This window comes from Thunnus albacares, chromosome 22 (genome assembly GCF_914725855.1).
Source record: "Thunnus albacares chromosome 22, fThuAlb1.1, whole genome shotgun sequence".
NCBI classification, from domain to species: Eukaryota; Metazoa; Chordata; class Actinopteri; order Scombriformes; family Scombridae; genus Thunnus; species Thunnus albacares.
Genome location: NC_058127.1, coordinates 25,347,615 through 25,370,345, shown reverse-complemented (window position 1 = coordinate 25,370,345; position 22,731 = coordinate 25,347,615). Strand labels below are relative to the sequence as shown.

The window sequence follows — 22,731 nt, the reverse complement described above, 5'->3', positions numbered from 1 at the left end:
TTGAGAGGAACTGCAGTCAGGTGATAATTCTCTGTGGGTTCATCACTAAAAGAGACACCTTTCATATTACACAGTCATTTGATCCATTGTTTATATAAAGATAGTGATTAGTGCAGCTTTATGGTTGCACTCAATTATTTGATTATAGCTCTCCCAAATTTGAAATGTTTCTGATGTTCACTCTAAACTGTGTCTACAGAGTTCTAAATGATTCATCTTTGACTTAGCCTTGGCCCCTGAAAATAATTTAGTTCAACATATTGTAAAGCAGTTATTATCAGTGCTTGAAGCTGCAGACAGAGTCTCAGATGTGACCAGAGCCTGTTGTCCTGCCCACAGTGAGTCAGAGCAGACTGACTCATACACCAAGTGGATCACAGTGTGAAAACAGACTCAGAACTGCAAGTGTGAGCTGCTGTTTTATCTGTAGCTTCTCCATTTAACAGTCACCTTCTTCACCTCCTCTCAGCCTCGTATCACTGCAGGCTGATGAAGCAGGACAGCAGATCTGCTGCTGGCTGATATCCATCTATGTCGGAGCGTGGGGGTTCATACCCATCTTCAATTACATCCCATAAATGTCAGGCTGCCTCTTCAGTCCCTGCCTCGGTTAGCGGTAGGCCTCACAGGGGCATCCGCACGGACGTGAGAGGAATCAGGCGGGCGGCATTTCCATACACAAGTGTGAGTATTCATTAAGTGTGTGTCTTATCGAGAATTGAGGCGATAAGCCAGCAGCAGACGGTCCTCCAAGGCAGAGCGTGATAGAGCAATTAAGATGATAGTCAATTAGGCCACGCTGCTAATTGACTCGTGATTAAAGCCAGAGCTGATTAATAAAGTGAAGGCAGCTCTCTTCGTCTTGGCCTTGATAGGGAGTAGGTGTGATAGAGAGCCTGTATGTGGTGATGCATAGAAATAAACAGGTGGGTCCTTGTGTCACGCTGCATGCTCGATAGCTTGGTACTTATAGCAGTGTTCAAGTGTGGCCATGAAACTGCCTTTATTTGTTTTTCAACATCTTTTCATCTCTATGTTCAGCATTCTGTCACTCCTCCAGAGAGTCACCTCTGATTAAAGGTGAAGTAAGCAAGATTTTTACAGTCTTACAGCACAGAATGACCGTAATATACAGCATCTGAGGGCCTTGATAGATTTGTTGCTAATAAAAGATTATTTGGCCAGATGCTGAGACTTCTGGCTTCAACACTTACTGCTCATGCTCTGGATTGGAGACCTGCTGGTGCTGCAGTTTATGCTGGTTGTTTAAGCTCACCGGCCACTGTATTAGGAACACCTGTGCAATCTGATGCAATCCAGTACAACAGCTCTGTCATAAATTCTACTTTTATGAAGCTTATACATTTTCAGTTTTTGTTGACATTGTCAGAAATGTGATAATTCTACTTCATGATTATTACTGGGGTTGTAGTGGGTGGTGGTGTACTGTAGTGCATTAAATTGAATGGTGTTCAAAATATAAGGAACACTTTTCAATATAATGCAGATATTTTTGTGACACACGCAGATACAGATAGTATTAATTGTTCTGGTTTAAAACCAGAACAATTAAACACATATTTGATTCAAATCCAGATAATTTCTAGTACCTCCACAGAAGAGTATCACTTAACATGCTTATCTGTCTTTAACTCATTTAGGATTTTATGAATAATATCCTAAATAGCATATTATATAACTGTTATCACAGAGAAATATCTTTTTTTTTTGTTTTTGTTTTTGTTGTTGCATGCTGGTATATACTGAAGCACTGATGATGGATTTAGTGAATGATGGTTAGTCTTTCAGAGGCAAAGCATGGATGACTGTAACTGTGATGATTGATGTAATGCAGCCTTGATGTGTAACCTTTGAACGTCTGCTACTGTATTGGCTGATTCAGTGTTTGAGTGAGGGCATTTAGGGCAAACATGATTGTTGTCCTTAATTTCCAACACAGGAGTCACTGAGGTCAGCATTGACACAGTTTGCTATAACAGTTACTTCATATAAGGTTTCATATAAAGTCCTACTTTTTGCTAAGAATATTTTGACTCACACTTCAGTACAATTCTCAAGATCACTTCTTAGGAATTTTATTGACCTCACTGTGACCAGCTTTCACAGGAACTACTTTGTCATGAATAAAACCCAAACCTCTTTTCAGCATTGATGCTTTGAGCAGCACAAACTGAATACGTTCACCTCCAATGTTTTGGGGTAGAAGCAGAAATCTCAGTAACGGATATCTCAAAACCTGGACAAAAAAAGACCAAACGTATCTGCATGGCTGGATACAATCGAAGGAAGTAAGAACATGTATTGATGTCATTTGGGTGAACTGACCCTTGGAGGACTGGTAAAATGAGAAAGAAACTCATGAGCCAGTTGCCACTGGTCACCTGGTTTACAGCATGAATCCTGGGGTGCATTCACCATAAAAACACTGAAATGTCTTTACGGCTGGAGCAACATGACCCTTCCTCACAGTGTGTATCACTTTGCAACAGCCTTGCAACAGATCTGTTTACTGACGAATGAGTCAGAGGTGAAAACAGCGTACCTAACACACACCAACGCACCTTGGATTGGAGCATTTCGTGCCGTTAATTAAACCTTCACTGTCAGTGTTGTGATAAGTGCCTAAAGAGGACACACATTGCTGAAAGGAACCAGTGCTATGAAACAGGATGTTCAATTCATCATCCTTTTTATTTAGGGTGTTTTGCTACGCTTTAGCAGCAGTGAACGTGAAACAGGTTGACTGGTTCACATGTTAAAGGCATGAAACCTTGTTTCTGCTGCTGTTTCCAAAATAAATGTATTCCACAATCCCCACCATGTCCAGAAAGAACCACTTGTCTCTCATTTGCCTTTTTCTCTGCTCCTGCTGATAACTGCCGCTATTTTACACGCTGTTAAAAGTAGAATCCACATATTTTTGCATATTTTCATTCATTGTCTTTTTACCTCATTTTAATTTCTATAGTGGAATTTTCTTCATATTTTGATCTTCTAATTCCTTTGCTGTTGCTCTTGTTCACTTCTTGTTCTTCCTTGCTATATGCTATTTCTGTTCTGCCACTTTACCAAGAATTAAAGGAACAGTGCAACATTCTGGGAATGTGTTTATTCTCTCTTTCAATTAAATTGATACCACTCTTATGCCTGTGTATCAAGTACAAAGCTTGAGGGAAGCAATAGGCCTAGCTTAGCAAAAAGACTGGAGGCAGGGGGAAACGTCTAACCTGGCTATGTCCATTTGTCCACAAACAGAAATGTAAAACCAACAATTTATGGTTTCCCCCTACTTCCAGTCTTTATGCTAAGCTAAGCTAACCACATCCTGACTCCAGCTCTATACTGAACGTGTGGTATTTAAGAATTTAAAAGTAATTTGATTTTTCAGAAACATAATTTTCTTTCTTTTCAGAGTTATGCAATTATATTTCTCGTGCTCTATTTTCTTAATACATAATTTTATTGTTATTTTGGTTATGTTGCTAAGGTTATTACTGTGGAGAATATCCAGCCAGAGTGTAACCAGTACAAATAGGTAATGTGTGTTCTTTTTCTGGGTTGATTGTGCGTCGATCTATTGATAATGCCTCAGGGCTCCAGTAGGGGGAACCGCGCTCCTCTCCCTCACTCAATACATACGAGTGAAAACGAGAGAAGTGTGCCAGTGTCGTCATCTCTCTTCCCTCACTATTTTCCTTGTTTTAAGGTAATTACCTTACACAAAGCACTATAAAGTTAGCGACACACATTGTTGATACTTGTTGTTCAGTGTGAGTGAAAGAGGTGAATTTTGTACTTTTACATTGTTAAAGAGTTTCTGGCTAACTCCGTCACCATGTAAGCTAGCTAATACAGCGTCTAACCGTTGTTCCGCCATTTTCTGCACTTGAGTTTGTCTGTAAGGTGTTTAAAAACATTATTTTATTACGGTAAAAAATCAGTTCATGTGTTAGGTAAAATATGAAAGTTAAAAAGGTAAATATATTTCATTAAGTCACAGTCTATGTTTGTTAAAAATATAGCCTAATTTACATTATTTAGAAAAAAAAACAGAATAACTTAGTAGTGGAAACTGAGAAAATATGTGAATTTGGTTGTACTGTATATAATTAAAACTCAATACAAACGAGTGAAAACGAGAGAAGTGTGCGGGCTTCTTCATTCCTCTTCCCTCAATTCTGTTTTAAGGGCAGAACAACCACACAGACACGAGTGAAATCATCAATTTCCTCATCTCACTCTGGTAAGACAATAAACATATTTCTCAAAATTTTAAAATATTGTATTATTCCTTTAATGTATGTTATCTTTATTATGAAATATAAGAAAACACACAAGATTTTGGAGTCGGGTTTTAAAATGTTAACATTTATTTGATGGTTGGAAGATGAACACATTTGTAAAGTCAATGTAAAATGTCAAATATGAAGCATATTAAAAAATAAACACTGGCCCTGAGATGGATCCTTTTTGTGTGATACTGTTCTCTACATGGTACTAGCATTGTGATGAGCCTGCAGCCCCTGACATTTCCTGCCTTGGGGCACGTTGGGAACCGTCAGCCAGGTCGACCAATACCTGGATGGTCTGAGCCAACCGGATCAGCCCCTCGTCCTCCATGATGAGCTGGGGGGAACACAAGGAATCCTGGGAAGGGAGGAGTAGAGGAGTGAATTGATGCAGGTAAGATACTGTACAGTACATATGCCTTTTGATATGAATTGGTAACTTTTCAAGATACTGAATAATGGTTAGTTAGTCAGTTACAGGCACTCTGCAGCTTTAATAATTCTTTTATGCTGTGCGGGGCATTTTGCTGGCATGTTTTGGGTCCACTTGTACCCTTATGGCCTTCACAGTCACCAGATCTCAACCCAACTGAACACCTATGGGAGGTTTAGGACTGACTTGGTAGACAGCGTCCTCCACCAAATGAATATCTTTTTGAAGAATGGTGTTCCTCAGCCTTGCATTGACTCTACAGGCCTCTGGAAGTCTTCTGGAGGGATGAACACCATTCTTCAAAGATATCAATATATATGTCTTGAAAATCTCCTGTGACCCCATCTGGATATCAAATGATCCCATGTAGTATCCCACCGTTAAGGATAGAAGGCTATGGTTTCAGCTATTACAAGAAATAGTTATAATTGCTGAAGTAAGATATCTCAAGGCTACAATCTCTCTGTGAAATGGAATATCAGCAGTGTGTGTTCTTCTAAACTGTGACTTGTGAACATAAAGGGCAACTGGGTGCTGAAAGAGTTAACACATTTATAAGACAGGCTCAGTGGCATTCTGTAGCAAAGCATGTAATTTCAATCTCGTAGAGGCTACAGTGGATATCAGAAACATCCACACACCCTGTCAAACGCTGGAGAGTTTATTGCCTCCAGGAAATGAAAAGCCGTTAAATCAGACTTACTTCCTCTTTCCTTTGCAACAAGCAACCAGGAGGATCAAAATAAAAACAAGCAGCTACCCACTTATATTGTAAAATAGAAAAGCTGTGATGTTTAATGGAAAGGAAGACTCCCTGGTCAGATTTTAAATGAGGTATTTATTTCATTCAAATCATGCTAGTCATGAATTCAGAGGGTCTGTATGTTGGTTAGGTGTGTTAATAGCTACACTAGCTAATTTGGCTAGTGTAAATGGGTCAGATAGGCTAAATCAGTCTAGCCTCACTAATCCAGGATAACATGATCTTTGACCCGGCTAATTTAGTGCTGTTACAGGTTGGATATCTTGAATAACTGAGCTCTTAATGTGAAATAACCAGCACTCATATGAGTGGCTGAGTGAGCTAAGAATAAATTATATGACACATTTTCAGAATGAATGGAGTTTACCTATAATTTATAAAACTGACTCAAACTAAAATGAAATCCAGCTGTATACAATGGAGGCCAATGATAAGTCTGCCAGCTGATATATTGTCTGATATTAACTCATCACAGATATATTGTGTATGTCAGCCAATAAATAACAAGAAACTGCAGTCCAGAAACGCCAAAGACACGTTTGAGGTCATTTAAAACTGTAAGACCATGACATCATTTGTTTACCAGAGAGCACTGAAATGTTTATTTTCAACTGTAAAATTTCTTGCTCAGTAAAATCTTAAAAACCAAATTTATGGGACCATTATGAAAATATTTAAGTGTTAATGTAAAAAAAATAATGATCAGATTTCTGAAATTCTGGTATTTGCCACAGAACTCTGGTATTGCTCTGGTCATGGTATACAATTCACACTTGTGATGCAACATTACTAACATACAGTACTTACATTACTGTACATTACTTCCTAATTTAAATGACAAATTCTCATCAAAATATCTCTTAATTACAATGTTTTCTGGTTCTGTTGGGTTAAAAACAATTATGATTTAGATTGGGTCCCATTTTACATGTGGTAATTACATTTTGTATAGCCTATTGTCTATTGGTGCCCATAATAAAAGGAGTTTTATCTTTATGAAACAACCTTCAGATATGGGGGTGCTCCTTGGAATGTTTTGTGTGTAAGCAGCACTGCTGCAAATTTGGCCCTAATGACTCGTTGCTTTGAACAAATGTCCAGAAGAACTCAAATCCAGTGTCAAACGCCAACATTTAAACAGCTTTACGTCAGTAATCCAGGTATGAAGAACAGGACCCATGTTAACCTCAGCGTCTACAAACAGTTTCTCACTTTGATTTCAATTATCAGTCATTTCTCTAGTCGTTTCTAACTCTTGATATTGAAACATAAGAAAATACTAACACAAATATTCTTCTCATCTTGAAATAATAATAATAAAATCATTTTCCAACAGACAAATGGAAATAAGCTTTAAGATCCCCTCCAGACATGAAATAATAAAAATACTCAGCTTGAAACAATAATGTGTGTCTGATAATAAGTATAATTGCCACATTAAAATCCTTAAAATGACATCTCCTCCTCCCTCGTTAAAAATGCCATAATCTATAAATATGTAAATATATCTCATATCTCTCAGAAGTTTTCCTGCTGGACACCAGATGTGTCCTGTGTTTGTGCACTGGAGGCTTCAAGTCTTTATGTCACACTTGTGTAAGTTGAATATTAGACCATGATTCCAATCTAGTTGTGATGTCACAAGTCATGCTCATAGGCCAACTGCGTAAAATCAGATTTTAGATGAACAGAGGCACTTTCCCCCTTCAGCAGATGACTGTGAAAACAAACTGCACATACATCATTCTGCACAGTGAAGAGAACAACATCACAGTGAAAAACACAGTTTTGTATGGAGGGAGAATTGAAATATCCAAGATTATAGCATCTAAGTATATGTAACATCTGTGAAACCCACTGATACAATGAATATATAACCGATCCCACACTCCATGTGGGATTCAGTGATAACTCATGTCCTCAGAGCTGGACACTGAGCTTGGCACTAACAGATGACTACTGTCACACTCTGCAGTTCTGTCCATCAGTTCACTGCTCCTGGTCTCAGCAGCTGGAGGTCATGAACAAACTATCCCACATCCTCAGCCTCCCTCTGTGTCCATCCCTCCTCTGCACACTTACATCACACTCTGCCTCACACCATTGATTCTAATAACTGCTGCTAAGAAGACTAAAATCCTCAACTTTAAAGACACATCTAAATTATACATCAAACATGGGCTCAATCTGTTTAAACAACACTAGAAAGTGCTGTTTCCTCTTAGAGGCTAATAAAAATCAACCCACATTACCGTCAAGTCTAACAGAGTAGCATGTAGCTGTGGGGTAGCAGAGTGCATTGCTGTCTGCCACTGTGTCTTTTTTAACACTACCACTGGGGGGCACTAAAGTCTGAAATGTTGAAATTCTACACACAGTGGCTTTAATGAAATCTTTAAGATGCAAGGAAGCAATGATGGTGAGAATATTGTGTATAATGTAACAGGTACCTGAATCAACAAAATATGACACCAATTATCATCCCATTGCCTCTTCAATATTGCTTTCTTGTTTTAACGTGTGTGACATGAATCAGTGAGAGTAGCCAGGAAGTATGCAGACACCAGTCTAGTGGGTGCACACACTTGACCGGTCTGATATTTAACATCAAGCAATATCCAGAGCTATATATTATCTTTTTTGTTCCCATCACCAAATAACAATCACAAACATTTAAGTTGTAGAGATTGATTTATTTGCTGTAATTTAACGTTAATGCAGTATTATTTGTTTCATACCCCTGTAGCACTTCCTGGTCTGGAAAGAAGGGTCCAAGCGCAGGGAAATGCTGTCTATTAATGTGCCAGAGTGGGACACCTAAGTGAGAGCAGTTCAACCTAATGAAGAGGTCTGTAAAACGTTTATGGTATTTTCTTTAAATATCATGCTTTCTATAAACGTGTTGAATATGTGCAAGTAGTAGGACTGCAGTGGTTATATTGAAGTTGTTTCAGTGTTAATTGTTAAGTTTGTTGGTGTGATCCAGTGGGAGGAGCACAGTGAGCAAATCACTTTTTCTGTTAACAGTAAATACACTGTATCACTAATGGACGTGTTCTTGGCTTGCCATCCTTGAAGAAACTGTTTTTGAGCTTTTTCTAGTTAATTCTTGGCTACACTATCCTCACTGAGGGACAGAGTGTGATAATGTGTATTTGCCTTTTTCACATTTAAGAATATACTGTAACAATCCAACAACACCTGGCGCCAGATGCATAAACGATACGTACGGACAAAAACCATGCATACGCACATTAACTGGTATTTATAAACACAGAATGTGAACTGATTGTGTAATTATTTTTTTTACACAGGTATTTGTAAAATGCCAATCAAAGGCGCATTTTAAATTAACATTGATTAATTAGTTGTGTGTGGTTAATTGTATCATTCTTTTAATTTACATTGGAGTCAACATTTTATTTTGCTCTTTATATTCTTTTTATTTCATCCTTAGTTGTGTTTAGATATGAGCTACAAACTAATCATTGATTACATTTCTGAGATCACTGCTGACGATGGTTTACAGTCCATGTGATTAATTATTGATATGGACGCTATAAAGAGGCGCACAGTCGCATGTAATGACAGCTGTTGTAGCTGTTGGAGAACCTCACCGATGCAACACACTCAGTGAAACAGCACTGCTTCTTTCACCCTTTGTTTCACTGACAGGTGAACAGACTGGTGGAGCAGGCAGAGAGGTGATATGAAAACGGCTGGTTCAGCCCATGTCTTCATCCATTTATGGCTAATTGTTGGAGAGGAAATGAGGCTCGTGCACCCAGTTCCTCAATGACTGAGATTCATAAAACACAAGAATGCATATGCATTTTGCTGTCTGATGTGCGTACATACAGTTTTAGTCATGAATCTACAGAGTTTTATGCATCTGGCCCCAGATCATCCAGCATCTGTAACATTAGATCATGATTGGTGTTCATCACTATTAACATCTTATCAACTGCACTTAATTACAGATGATATGAAGTACTTTGGGTTGAATTCAGTACACTATCAGCAAAGGCAGGTTTTTCATTATGACTTGGGTCTCTGTCTTATAGAGTGGTCCTGTGTATAAATCCAGTTTTAATGTCTTTATTATATTTAGTTCATATAGCGCTCACCTGAGATAAAGTGTGCTTAAAACCACAATCGGACACAATAAAAACCTGGTGTGAGTGATATCATTCCAGCATCAGAGAGCTGAGTTGTTTGTGGATCCTTGTACAGTATACAGTGTGTCTAGTGTGTGTGCTGTGTTTATGGGAACTTGGGGGCAGCAGGGCATAGCTGCAGATGATGTGGTTCTCAGGATCACCCAGAGGGAAATCATCCTGTGGAATGACTGTATGTTGTGCAGTGAAGATACGGACAGGTTTGAACGTGGTGTCAAAGTGATGAGTTTTAACTGAGAGCTAATCCTGCGTCCGTTCCTATATTTCATGTTTGACTTTCTTGGTGTTGTCTGGTCGTCCCCCCAGGCTTTCAGTCCCTCAGTGGTTTCATACAGTTGATGTAATTAGTTGTACAGAGACTGCACGTTTAACAAGAGCATGATAACTTTCAAACTGAGCCCATTTACTACCAGATCTTTGAGAGAAGTATTTCATAAAACGTTAGAGGGACACTAGTGGAAGCTGTAGATTGTATTGCTGGTGGTGGTCGTGGTCAGCTTTCTGCATGGTTTGGTAAAACACATTCAATATTAGTTTTTTTGTAATTATGATTTTTTTTCTCAGGTAATTTGCTCTGGTACTGATTGAACTTGGCTGATGGTAGTTTGGTTATCTGCTCATATTTGGTGATGAGGTGGCTGTTTTGATTGCTGGTTGACATATGTGGTTGTTAGTAGGTTTTATATTCCTATATCTATGATTCAGGACCTATGTGAGGGCTGCAGTCAATTAATCAAATGACAGAAAATTGATCAACCCAACTATTTTCATGGTTGATTAACCGTTTAAGTAATTTTCGAGCAAAAACTGCCAAACATTCTTTGATGTCAGTCTCTCTGATCAGAGTATTTTCTGTTTTATATCACAATTGAATGTCTTTGGGTTTTGGATGGTCACATTAGAGGAGGTCACCTTGGACTCAGAGAAACTGTGATGGACATTTTAGTTTATAATATTTTATAGATTCTGGAAGAGAAAATAATGTGAAAATAATTGATTACTTGCAGCTCAATACACAATGCACAGAAGGCAGGGGATATTATGGGGGTGGTGATGATCACATGATCACTTAAGTTGGAGTCATCTCTTCAAATTTAGCTGAGATGATTTGTTGTGAATTGAAGTGATCACAAATAATTCTTCACTTTCAACAACCACTGCTAAAGACACGTGTAGCTCTGCTACGGTCACATAACACTGTACAGTTTCTGGTTGTGTTTCCATGCTTTAAAATGAATTTGGATGGATTTGTAGTCACTGCTGCATAGCTGCCTCTGTTCTCAAGCTTTTTCATTTTACAGACTGTCACATGGGCCCCTGGATCGTCCTCAGTGACCCCTAAAACCTTAAAGAACTCACTCACCCACAACTACTGACATTTACCATAAAGTCTCTAAGATGTGATTAAATCTACATAATCAGCGCTGCTGCCTTTATGGTGATTACTTGATTAACTGATGAACGTGGAGTCTGACTATACACATGCAATGCAGATAATCCAGAGCTTGACAACACACACTCACAGCTCCACTGATGTGTGTGAGCAGGAGGCAGACTTGAGACTGGAGCGATGCACAGAGGAGACGTCAGCGTTCCTCATGAAAGCTGCAGCAAAAACCTAAACGCTGATTTCTGCCGTTCCTCTGACCTCCACTCTATGAACTCACCTGCTGCAACACGGCCAGCTGGACTCTACAGCTGCAAAGCTGCTGTTTGGAGAGCACACAGGAGCTTTTTGAAGAAGTGAAAGCACAGGGCACAGGGAGTTCAGATCAGGGTATCTGCAGGCAGCTCACAAATTTATCACTTTCTTAGAAGTTTTTAATGTTTTATGGAATTGACTTAAAGAACAAATCAGAACCAACATGAAGGAACCAAACTGGTCAAATCAGCGAGCTGTCATGTTGTAGATGGTTGATTGTGTTTTTTTACTCCTCCAGTTATCTCAATTTAGTATTAAAAGAACAAGGCTGGCATTATTCTATATTTCTCTCACTGTCAACAAATCTCATCTCTAAGTGTTTTCAGTAACACTTTACAACAAGGAAACAAATCATATATCTAAGTAATGTTTAACTAGTGCATGACTCATGATTTAATGCAGGATGTATCATGAATTCCTGTTGCTCATCATTAACACATGATCAAGTCACTATAACTTCATGTGATTAATTCACACTCAATAGATCATCACTTGAGGAATGCTAATTCAGTTACTTCATACATTACTTGATATGCAACCAAATTAGCTGGATTCCTCTTACAGAGTTTATTTCAGGACCTTGCATTTGCTCAGCCTTTGGATACACACAATACTTGTTAGTAGATCACTTCATTGTTGGTTTGGCTCTGCACGAGATTTGTTGACAGTAAGAAAAACAGAAAATCACAGCCTTATCTTTTAAGCAAAGTTAGCCATCTCTGACAACTAAACAAACTCCACCCACTGATGAACACCATGAGCCGCAGCTGAAAGCTGCTGTAAAAGCTGATAAGTGGACCTTAAATGAATATCTCTTTGTCAGAATGAGACGTTGAGGTGGCTGCAGATACTCTGATCTCTGTTCAAGTTCTCAGCTGAGGAAGCAAAAGCACGACAGCAGGCGAGCAGACAAACAGCACATGGTCAAAGTTCATTTTTAATAATTTCTTTACAGCGGAAGGAAAAAAAACAAAACTTTACATATAGATTTATATAAACTCAAAAATGATTCTTAATAATAATACAAGGATATTGTATAAATATAAAGTACAACAGTATTTCTGTTCCTCTAACATATTTAAGAATATAGCTGGGTCTAAGCCAGTGAGTGAAGTACTGTCAGTTGCTTATCCAGTTTGATTTATAAAATATACATTTGAATTGAAACTGTATAAATTTCATCTTAACAGCAGGCTAGTAAAAAACATGGGCAGGGAGGATTTTACAGTGGACACTGACCTCGAGACAACAGCAGAGATGTAGACATGAAGTGGACGGAGGTATAAAATTATATTGCAATTTCAACTGAATGGCTTTTTTATGTTCTGCTTGAGTACTTTGGGAGTTGTGTTAACCCAATATATTGTTGGGGACGGTATCAGAACTGTTCAACAATGGTATTAAGTGCCACTGCTTCCACAGTTACACAAAATGACCTAAAAGAACTGACATTTTAGCTTATTTATTCATAGAATTTCATACTACTCAATAAGTTACGTTGGTCATCTCACTTCACTAGTTTCTTTTCAGTTGAAAGTTTTAGTGTCCCATTATGGTTTAAAAGTTGTTTCGGAGGTCTTAATAAGAGTCAAATTCTGTTTAGAAAGGATTTTTAGGGCTTTAGCAGCTTCAATCCAAAACTCTATCAGCTCCAGCCTTCAAACCCTACATCAGTCAAATAAGCATCATAATCAGATTCCAACCTGCGTTTAGTTGCAGACACTGAGCTTCTATGAGCAATAAGCCAGACGCAGCGTGTGGTAGAAACAGCAGAGGCCGCCTGATGCTCTGCTAAATGTGTAGCCTCTAGGGAATCAATGATTTACCAATCCAGTGATGAGGGAAAACTTTTAAACAATCAATGTTTGTTTTAAACTCTGAATAATTGAATATTGATCACATCTTATAAACCTGTGTGTGATTTAAAGCAGGCACATTGATCTCAAAGCTTTAGGAGGCTGTTGTCTTACAGGCTTAACCACATTAGTGAAGCCTCTGCTGTTTCACCGAGCTCTGCAACACAACCAAACACACAACAGAATTTAAAAATAAATAAAAAAAACAAAAACAATAATTTAATAACCTGTTTACATTTATACAAACATGAACACAAAGTCAGCTGGTCACACAGACCAGAGACAATGACAAAAAAAGACTTTACACACACACACGCTTCCTCCTGGAGGGTTTGTACCGTCAGTTTGGACACATGAAGCTTGGAGGGCGATAGATGCAGCAACAGCTCCCCCTGCTGCTCACAGTTAACATCACAGACATAAAAAGAAGCAGTCTCTGCTAGTGGTCAGTGTTCAGTAAGAGGCACTGTATCATTTGTCTCACTGTCCTTATTTCACTAACTTGCATCTGTCTCAAGGCTAAAAATCACATTCACAGTTCAGTCTCAGGTTACCTCAACAGCTTCTTTTCTCTCTCAGGACAAATGTTGGCTTGCAAACACACAGACTGGAGTTTTAGGTTGAACATTTCTCAGAGGGAGAGCTGCTCTGAAAGCAGGAATAATCTCAGATTTGGCGAATAGAGCCAAAGAACCACAGTCTCTCTGGATGAGTGAGGCTAAGTTCTGAAAGTGAAGTTGTAAAAAAAACAAATTTATCTATCTAGTTATCCCACAGCAGATCCAAGGAGGCTGTTTCCCAATTCCATAGCCTACTCTACACTACAACATGCACTATGCTGATGTGAAAGAGCTGTTAAGTCTGTAAACTGTGATGGATGTTTATAACAAACTGATGTTCATTTTCATTTTCTCTTCAGCTAACCTGGACGCTTGTTTCCAACTTGTGTGATGGTCTGACTGCTTGTGGACTGTTCCCAGGTCTCAGCAGGTAACTGAGTACAATGTTATCATAACTGATGGAACAGAGCTACAAAAACACAACAACATTTTCCCTTTAAATTCATGCATTTTAGAAAGCACAATTAGAACAAAGAATTAAGCGTCTCATATACTTAAAGCTGCAGTAATCATTTTTTAAATATTGACAATGGGTCAAATGACTAAGTGTAGTGTTAGAGACATCACTCGCAGTGACAAATCCACTAAGAATTATTCCCACCTCTGTACTTCCCCTCAGCTCTACTGAGGTATTTTTGCGTCTTTTAGCTCATTGTTTTGGTTTTGCCATCCACAACTTCAACTGTTTTGATTCAGTCTAACGGCTCTCATCAAGCTTGTTTTCAGCAAAGCTCTGATAAACCAACTGTACACCACCTGCTCAGCACCAAACAGCAGACAGACACAGTTAGCAACTAGCTGGTGAACATAGTGGAGCATTTAGCAGCCAATGGCTCAGATAAGCTAAATACGCAGCTGTTTGCTAACATGTTCAACATAACAACTTAATAAAGTGATAATATGTTAAAAGTTGTTTACAGCTTGTTTTGCTGCCCTGAAGCGGCAAAAAACAATGAAAAGATAAATTGATGCAGCTTTAATTTTAGCTAGGCTTTCATATAGGAGCAGGATGACCACCCTGCACAGTCTGCATCTAGAGCGTTGGCCGTGTATGAACGCTACTGTATGCATCAGCAAGATACAACTAAGCATATGAGCAGTGTAGAGCATCAGAATGTGAAGGAAGGTCACAAACCACAACAATGAAGAAAGTTTGAAAGACAAACTTATTAAAGCTTCTTCTTTTTTTTTGCTGTGATCTCAACATTGACAACACAGTCACTTCCTCAAGTGTTGCCATGTTTACTGATGTTTACAGTGTGCAAAATCATCAACATCCTCACGGAAGTTATTCAGGTGTTGGCAAGGAATATTTCAGCCCTGATCTGTTCTCTAGAGGCTTCAGTTTTAACCCTAAAAGTACTCAGGCCAGTGCATGACCTATAATCTAAGGTATAGTGTGTAACTGTGATTGGACTGAGGGTGTGGTTCCTTTACTCGCCCATTCATGTCTCGACCAATGAGATTGTTTCTGCCTCCGGAGCAGCTCTGCTTCAGACAGTTTAACAGAAAACTATCTCCTCCAAACATGCTGTGCATTACAGAGTGAAGGCTAAACTAGGCTAAGGCATTTCAATGTTCATCTGCTCTCTCTAGTATCTGTCCATCAGTGTAGTGCTTTCTGTTCCTCTCAATGAAGAGTGTGCTCAGTGTAGTGTAGTCACTTTGTTTGTAAAAGGTGCTCGGCTGCCTGCTGTATACACTTAACATCCAACCAGCGCAGCTGTGGAGTGTCAACACACACTCTCAGATCTTATGACATCTGCTCTACAGTCACGGGCATGCATACTCAAACACACACACACACACACACTGTAGAGTATTGTCTGAGATGACAACTGTGTAAGCAGCTGTGTGTTGGACAGGACTCACACACTTTAATTCTACAACTGTGACTGACTGACACATTTCTGTCACTCTGTGTGTGTGTGTGTGTGTGTGTGTGTGTGTGTGTGTGACATGTGAATATATATGTAGTGTGTGTTGCGTGCTGCTCCTCTAGGTGAGCAGGTAGCAGTAGAGGACGTAGAGCAGGGCCATGGCCACACAGTAGAAGAGCAGGAAATCTGTGGACAGCAGCGAGGAGAAGGACGATGAAGACGAAGGTGAGGAGTGGCGGGGGGACTTTTCCTCCGCCGTGTCCCCCCACTCCACGGCCAGAAGGGCTGTCACGCAGCGCAGCACAGCGGGTAGCTTACACAGAAGCACATCAGAGCACACACACACGTCCGTCTGGACAGGAGAAAGACGGAGGACACGCGCACACACAGACACACACACACACACACAGAGGAGGAAAATACAAGTAGTTATATTGTTATAACTAGGAGACAAGAGAAGGACAAACCAGAGTGTAGAATTACACAAAGCACAGTTAGGGTTGGACTGATGTTTGTGATCCAATTCATTAATAGTCTCATCAGTGCAACCCTGACAGTCATGTAGCAACACAAATGAGCTTAAAGCACACAGCTCTCAGCTAACTACTGTTTTACACACTGCATTACTGGAATGTTTGCAAAGAAACAACAGCACTGAATTTAAATGTATTCATGTAAACTAAATGTCTAGAAGTAGTGATGACAGGACGGGACAGTGAGAATCATAATGAGACATGGACTTTACCTCAGGGACTCCCAGCTTGCGACAAGCAGCAATGAAGTTTTCCACGTTGAGTCGACACTTTGATACGCTCAGTTTTGGCTGAAAACAACATTGAGTAACAGCAGGTTAGAGTGGAACTATTGCTTTGTAGTAACTACTTTTTTTTCCAGGGCCTCTATTTACCTCAACTGCAGAGAGATATCATATTTGTTCATATTTTAATAAGATGATTTCTAACCTGCTCCTGTTTTACTTTGCTGTTAATGCAAACTCGCTTCCTCCATGTTTATCTGTTGTCTTTATGAATTCAGTATAATGAGTATTTCCACATCACTAATTCCATCAATACAACAAGTGAGTCATGTCATACTCATCACTCTGCAGCTCTCTCACTCTCTTCTCTACCACTAATGCTGTTTTCATTCATTATTTCCCATCAATTCTATTCTCTAGTCATTCTATAGTCAACTAAACACTACAGCTACAACCATTAGTTGATCAATTTTGATCATTTTCTGACATTTTATAGACCCAACATTTAATCAATTGATCAAGAAAATGAAATGAAAAGTAAAATAACGGTGACGCATCCTGCAGACGCTTCACACTGAAAGCCATCCATTCCTGGTGGGCTTTTAATGTGAAACTTCTGCAGGAAATGTTGAGTTTAACTAACAATAACGTAACAGCAATTGAAAGCAGTATTAGTGACTGTAGTTGTACTGATGGAATTAGTGCTGTGGAAATGTACATTTTATATTTGACAGTATTTTGAGAGCACTATATAGTAATTTGGATGTAAGAATGATTGTTTTGAGAGCATGATTCATTCATTCTTGTGCACAGATGAGTTCTTTTTAACACCTGGAATATGTGCTTTTGTTTGATAGTCTCACATTTTTATATATACTGTAAATTTGTCTGAACAATAGGCAATGTTGCCGCAAGTGGTAATTACAGGAAAATGGGACATTTGTCTTCATTTCCCAAGATTCTCTGGAGTCAGGTGCTTTAAAGATCTCATTAGGCCACCTGACGAAGAGCAAATGGAATGTGAGCACAAGCAGGAAACTTCAATGTTTATCTGTGAAATCCTAAAATGTAGCATAACAGTAAAGAAGAGTAATAAAGTCAGTGAACTCGGTGACACAGTGATATGTAGCTAACATTAGCCACCATAAGCTACTTGTCATACCAGACCAAGTAAAGCTGTAGCAGCGAAACCTCTCAGTGTAATAAATTGAGCAACAGTGTGTTTTATTGCTTCTGAATTCAACTTGTCATTTGGAAGAGAAAGAATGTGTTATTTCTTCTTTCAGAAGTGAAATATTCTTACTTTAATACTGCAGTAACCAAATAAAATAACAAGTTGTTGTAATTAGTCTCCTTCAGATACCAGACTGACGTGAATGACAGTAAAAGAGTGTGAGGATAATCATCAGGACAGGATTTGGCAGCTTGTCAGACTCACCACTGCTGGGGAGGGAATGTGGATAATTGACACGGTGCGCGGTCGAATCTGATTGACCAGCTGGCAGAGGATGGTGCCGTTGCATAAAGCCTCACCCAGATCTTCTGGTAGAGTGATCTTCAGCCGAGACTCCAGAGTCTGAGGAGAGACACAGAAGAGAGAGTTTTGTCAGATATGAATTCATGTCAGACCCTAGAAACTTTAAAGTTGCTGCTGAACACCCACATACTTTTATATTCATTTATTTTGGCATTTTAAGCCTGTTCAGCACTTTGGTCAACTGTGGTTGTTTTAAATGTGCTATACAAATACATTTTGACTTGACGTGACACTATTTCAATCATAGTACTGATGGCTTGCATGAGTGTGTGTGGAAACAATATATGTGCTACTGTCAGTGTGGTAGAGGGTTTTTAATTTGAAAGGATTAACAGTTCTGTATTGAACTCTACATTTCAGTCAGATGAGCTTCGTCGGGCACAGATCATCTGGCACAGCTTCTAATAAATCCTCTGAGTGCTGACTGTGTGTGTGGGAGTGTTAAGTGAAAATCAAGAGTTGAAGAACCAGCTTGTGTTTTTAATTAAGATAATAAAAAGCCAGCCATGGTCCCCAACAGTTCAACCCTGGTACATGATGAGGTGGTGGTGATGGGTTACCTTGCGTAGCTGCATGATGTCTGGTCTTTCCTCTTTAGGAGAACGCAGCGTCGTGCGAGACTCACTTCTGCCAGACTCACCTAGAGTGAAAACTAGCCGTGACAAAGACAGTAGAGAGTGTCAGATCATTTTTGCAGCATTGGATGAAGGTGTGAAGTGTGTGTGTTGTGTTGTTTGGTCACCTGCAGGTTTGATGTTGCTACGGGAGGAGGCCCGGAATAGGAAACTGTTGGGTCTCTGGTTGGCCTGACCAGGTGGAGGGGACGTCTTTGGGGAGGACGGGACATCTGACAAACATTCAGGTCAATGTTACACATTTATTGTGCAAGTTACACTTCATACCACATCTGTACACCTCTGAATTTATATGACACGACAAAACAACAAGGACAAAATAACCATAACTCAAGATCCACATACAGTGAGATGCAGTTGGAAGCTCTGGAAAGAGCTAGTAAATAAAACTTGGCAGAACTATTCTGTCAAAGCGCTGTTTTCAAGATTAAAAATGAACACAAAACAGAACTTCCTGTTTCTCATCAACTAAAAGAGCTAAAGTTTCATCATACATTCATCAGTGTGGAATATAATGTCCTCACACAAACAGCCACAACAGCTTTGCCTGAATACACCGACCAAATTCTGCTTTACACATCAGAAATATCAAAGAATCACTAACCCATACTAAGAATCTGACCTGCCACACGTATTATAACAAATGTTCAAACAGGGAGAAATAGTGCATTAGTTGTACTGTAGTGAGGTTTTCTGGCAGCAGGATGGTGTGTGTGGGATACAGTCTAAATAAACTAGTGTGGCTCACTGATTTGATGTGTTGCAGTCAACATGAGACAACATTAGTTTCACCAGAAAGCAGAGAATCTATCAGCAGCCTGTGTAGCTGCTATATTACATGAATGTGTATATCTGTATGTGTGTGGTACCTGTTCTGCTGCTGGAGCGGTGCAGAAATGTTGAAGGAGGCACAACGCTCATCTGATCAGCACTCTGAAGAAGAAAAACATGTCAGATTGTCATACAGTCCAGCACTCTGCACTGTTCACTACACAGTATGAAGGACAGTACTCACTGCACATCTCTGCCGCAGGCCACAGTGGGAGTTACTGTTCTCTGGTGATGCACCACTAGGGGGAGACAGACACCAAAGTTTATTTGTTAAAGAAAACCTACACTTCCACACCCTTTAACTTCCCTCCATTTGTGATCTTGACTTAGACGAGGAAATGCAAGAATGAATGAAAGGAGATATGAATGGGAACAGACAGAGGTAGATGTGTCTTTCTGCTGTGAGTATCATCTGTTCAACAGGTCTTACTTACCCTGAGCTACTTCCTGTCTGTGGTGCAGAGGCCACATGACTTCCTGTTTTGGTCGATGACTTCAGAAAACTGAAAAAATTAGTTTTGACATGGAGAGTGTATAATTAGATATGAGAGACAGAAGGGAGTTGCCTCTCACAGAGACACATGACAGCTTAGAGAAGCACACATTCACACTGTGTTCCAGTCTATATCTAAGTAAACACTGATACTGAGTCAGATTCATGTTGTTAGTGCCATGTGATGTCTGTGGCCAATCCATTTATACATTAACACCCTTCCCTAACATGGCATCAAATGCTTCTTCCTCTATCTGCAGTAAACTGTGGAGTCAAGTGCTCTGGTCACACTGTAGCCCAGACAGAGAGAAGACAGCACTCTGATAGAGGCAGTGCACCCTTCCTGTGGTCAATAGATTATGTGCACACTTAAGACGTCTTTAGACTGTGCAACAACCACAGCCATGTAAGTTTACTGCACGTCACATCGGGCGAGACGGCTGTAATAAAATCTGTGTGGTAATCTGTGTCACAGTGTTAGTTATACAGATCGTGAGATGAATGTGTGGTGAATCAGAACGCTGCGATGGGAACAGAGAAAAGAATATGAAAGCAGAACAGGCATCAGCTTGCGTCATCCATCTGCAGCTCTGATGTTTCGAAAAGTCACACAAACTTCTTTTTTCTTATCGGCACTCACTAAATGTTCATGTCATATTCTGATTGGTTGGTTTTCTTTTTCATTTAAACGCCTGTAGCCATCAGATCTTTTGAAAATGAATTTACATACGTCAGGTTCAGGTAGGTTCAGGTCCAACATGGTGGACCTGTGAGGACCTCTACTCCGGGGTATGAAGACTTGAACCTAATTGAAAATGTCTGTCTAAGTAATGAGAATGAGTTTACCTGGTCTTCTCTCTTTGCTGCTGCAGACGTTCTCTCTCCTGCCAGATTGACAGGGTGCCCGGCCTCTTGCGCTCCTCCAGGGTGGGGCTGGAGGGGGACAGCGGAGACGACGATGCTGATGAAGGGGGAGCCACCTCCACATGGAGCGTGGACCTGAGAGAGACAGAGAGAGAGAGAGAGAACACACTGGCAATTAAGAATGAAACAGTTTGATCCATATAGCTGTAAAAATGTTTTTTTAAAAGAACTAAAATATTTAATTCATTTTTTTGAATATTTAGAAAGGCCAGTTTGTCTGTGCTGCAGTTCACATCACTGCCAACTCCATTGTTTGCCTCAGAAGAAGAATAATACAGTGAGATATAACCTTTTTGAAATGTTGCAGCCTGTAGGAGGGAAATACCACCAAATTTTTCAAAGTCACTGACAGACAGTAAAAATCCCAAACAGATCCACAAACCTTTTTTGCTAGATGGTTTGTTCATCCAATATGTGTGTGTGTGTGTGTGTGTGTGTGTACACTGTATGACACGATAATAGCTTTAGTTGAATAGCTTTATTTGTTCAACTAAAATACACACAGCGTGGTCACAAATATGTCTGCACAGATTCAGTGGAGGTTTAGGCGATATATAAAGCTGTGTGTTGGGTTTCTACAATAATGAAGTTTTGTCAACAGTTTCAGTCAACAGTCATTGTGTGTGGAACAAACTGAAATCATTACTCTGTAAATCTTTGTTTCTTTATAAAGTTTTGCTAGAATTGTCACGGCAACAACGTCCTTGTCTGTCTCAATAGAAGCTATTCCTATTAGAGGAAGATGAAGGCCAAACTCACTGGAATGTGAACTTTCATCAGAGCAACTGCCCAAATAGTAGAAAAAAGTCTGAATTATCACAAAGCTGCCGTTTTCTGAAACGGTCTGGATGTTTAACAGCTGAAGATGACAGCAGATTAAAACTCTACAACACAAAGTTAAGAACAACACCAGAGACATCACATGAAGAGTCTATTAAAGTGATTTGATAGAGTTGCACCTTTATTCTGAAGGCTGGTTTGTGTCAAATCAAATTTTTTATCATTTAAATGTAAAACTCTGTCTAGAAACTGTATGTAGTTTCCATTTTAAGTCTCTATATTCTATTTTTAGAAGTCCCAGAGGAAGTGTTGGAAGCCAAGATTTGGAACATCCGTTTGTTTGAGCTACAACATGATTGTGGAGCAGATTTCGGATTGTGCAACAGCTAAACTACATCTGCCTCAGTCTGAGCAAATACACTGGCAGTTGAGTTACACATCTACAGCATGTACAGTACACGAGGCTTAATGAGGGCTCCAGCTCTGAATGAATCTCAGTAATTTGGCCTGAACCCAGTTAATAAAACTCAAAAGCTTCTGAAACAATGAAAGCATGCTGCTCAGTGCCCCAGAGGCTGAGAACAATAGGTCTGTGGCACATATTAATATGTAGCCAATAGAACTGCTGGGACACAAAATCCCAAAAATGTAGTTATCTTAGTTATGGAACAACAGAGCAGCATGATAAAAGCTGCCTGCTGGGCTTCAGCACTAACAGAGACCTGAATCTGCCTGCTGACCACACAAATATTAAGACAGAAGACATGAAAGTTTTCATATAGAAGCTACATAGAAAATATGTAGATGTCTGTATGTCAAAAATACAATGTTTTAACCTGATAATCACTGAATTTTGTTTCACTTCATTTATCCAGACTGACATCATGTGCATGTCAAAGAATTTTGAGGTGGTGTTTTCCTTTGCCCTAACCAATCAGTAGCAAGTAACACATCCTTCCCGCTGTCGCGTCCCCCTCCCCAAGCTGTGAGTGGTAGATTGTTTTCCAACTGTGGTCCATGGCAGCGCTCCAT

At 39.6% G+C, this 22,731-nt stretch overlaps 1 protein-coding gene and 1 long non-coding RNA gene across 8 annotated transcripts in view; one reads left to right on the top strand and one right to left on the bottom strand.

The window, feature by feature from the left end:
- Window positions 1–3,394: 3,394 nt before the first annotated feature.
- LOC122973356 lies at window positions 3,395–20,953 on the top strand. Of its 6 annotated transcripts, XR_006399994.1 has the most exons (8): window positions 3,424–3,727; window positions 4,523–4,704; window positions 8,253–8,354; window positions 14,162–14,232; window positions 15,840–15,967; window positions 18,785–18,898; window positions 20,256–20,401; window positions 20,868–20,951. It is a non-coding gene; the product is annotated as an uncharacterized LOC122973356 (long non-coding RNA). The 6 variants fall into 6 exon arrangements; XR_006399995.1 differs by lacking the exon at window positions 20,256–20,401 and having other exon boundaries at window positions 3,395–3,727; window positions 10,986–14,232; window positions 20,868–20,953; XR_006399993.1 differs by lacking the exon at window positions 20,256–20,401 and having other exon boundaries at window positions 3,441–3,727; window positions 20,868–20,953.
- Window positions 4,372–22,731, bottom strand: part of lrch4 (leucine-rich repeats and calponin homology (CH) domain containing 4) — a 50,888-nt gene continuing 32,528 nt past the window's right edge. The window contains exons 10-18 of one of the 2 annotated variants that reach the window (XM_044340798.1): window positions 20,842–20,994; window positions 19,937–20,005; window positions 19,687–19,741; window positions 19,541–19,604; window positions 18,779–18,883; window positions 18,597–18,688; window positions 17,938–18,075; window positions 16,488–16,565; window positions 4,372–4,668 (exon numbers count right to left, since the gene is read on the bottom strand). In XM_044340798.1, the coding sequence (XP_044196733.1) occupies window positions 4,519–4,668; window positions 16,488–16,565; window positions 17,938–18,075; window positions 18,597–18,688; window positions 18,779–18,883; window positions 19,541–19,604; window positions 19,687–19,741; window positions 19,937–20,005; window positions 20,842–20,994 (904 nt within the window). In that variant the 3' untranslated portion in view covers window positions 4,372–4,518. Of the gene's footprint in view, window positions 4,669–15,061; window positions 16,095–16,487; window positions 16,566–17,937; window positions 18,076–18,596; window positions 18,689–18,778; window positions 18,884–19,540; window positions 19,605–19,686; window positions 19,742–19,936; window positions 20,006–20,841; window positions 20,995–22,731 lie in introns of those variants that run through there. The other variant, XM_044340797.1, reaches the window with a different exon arrangement.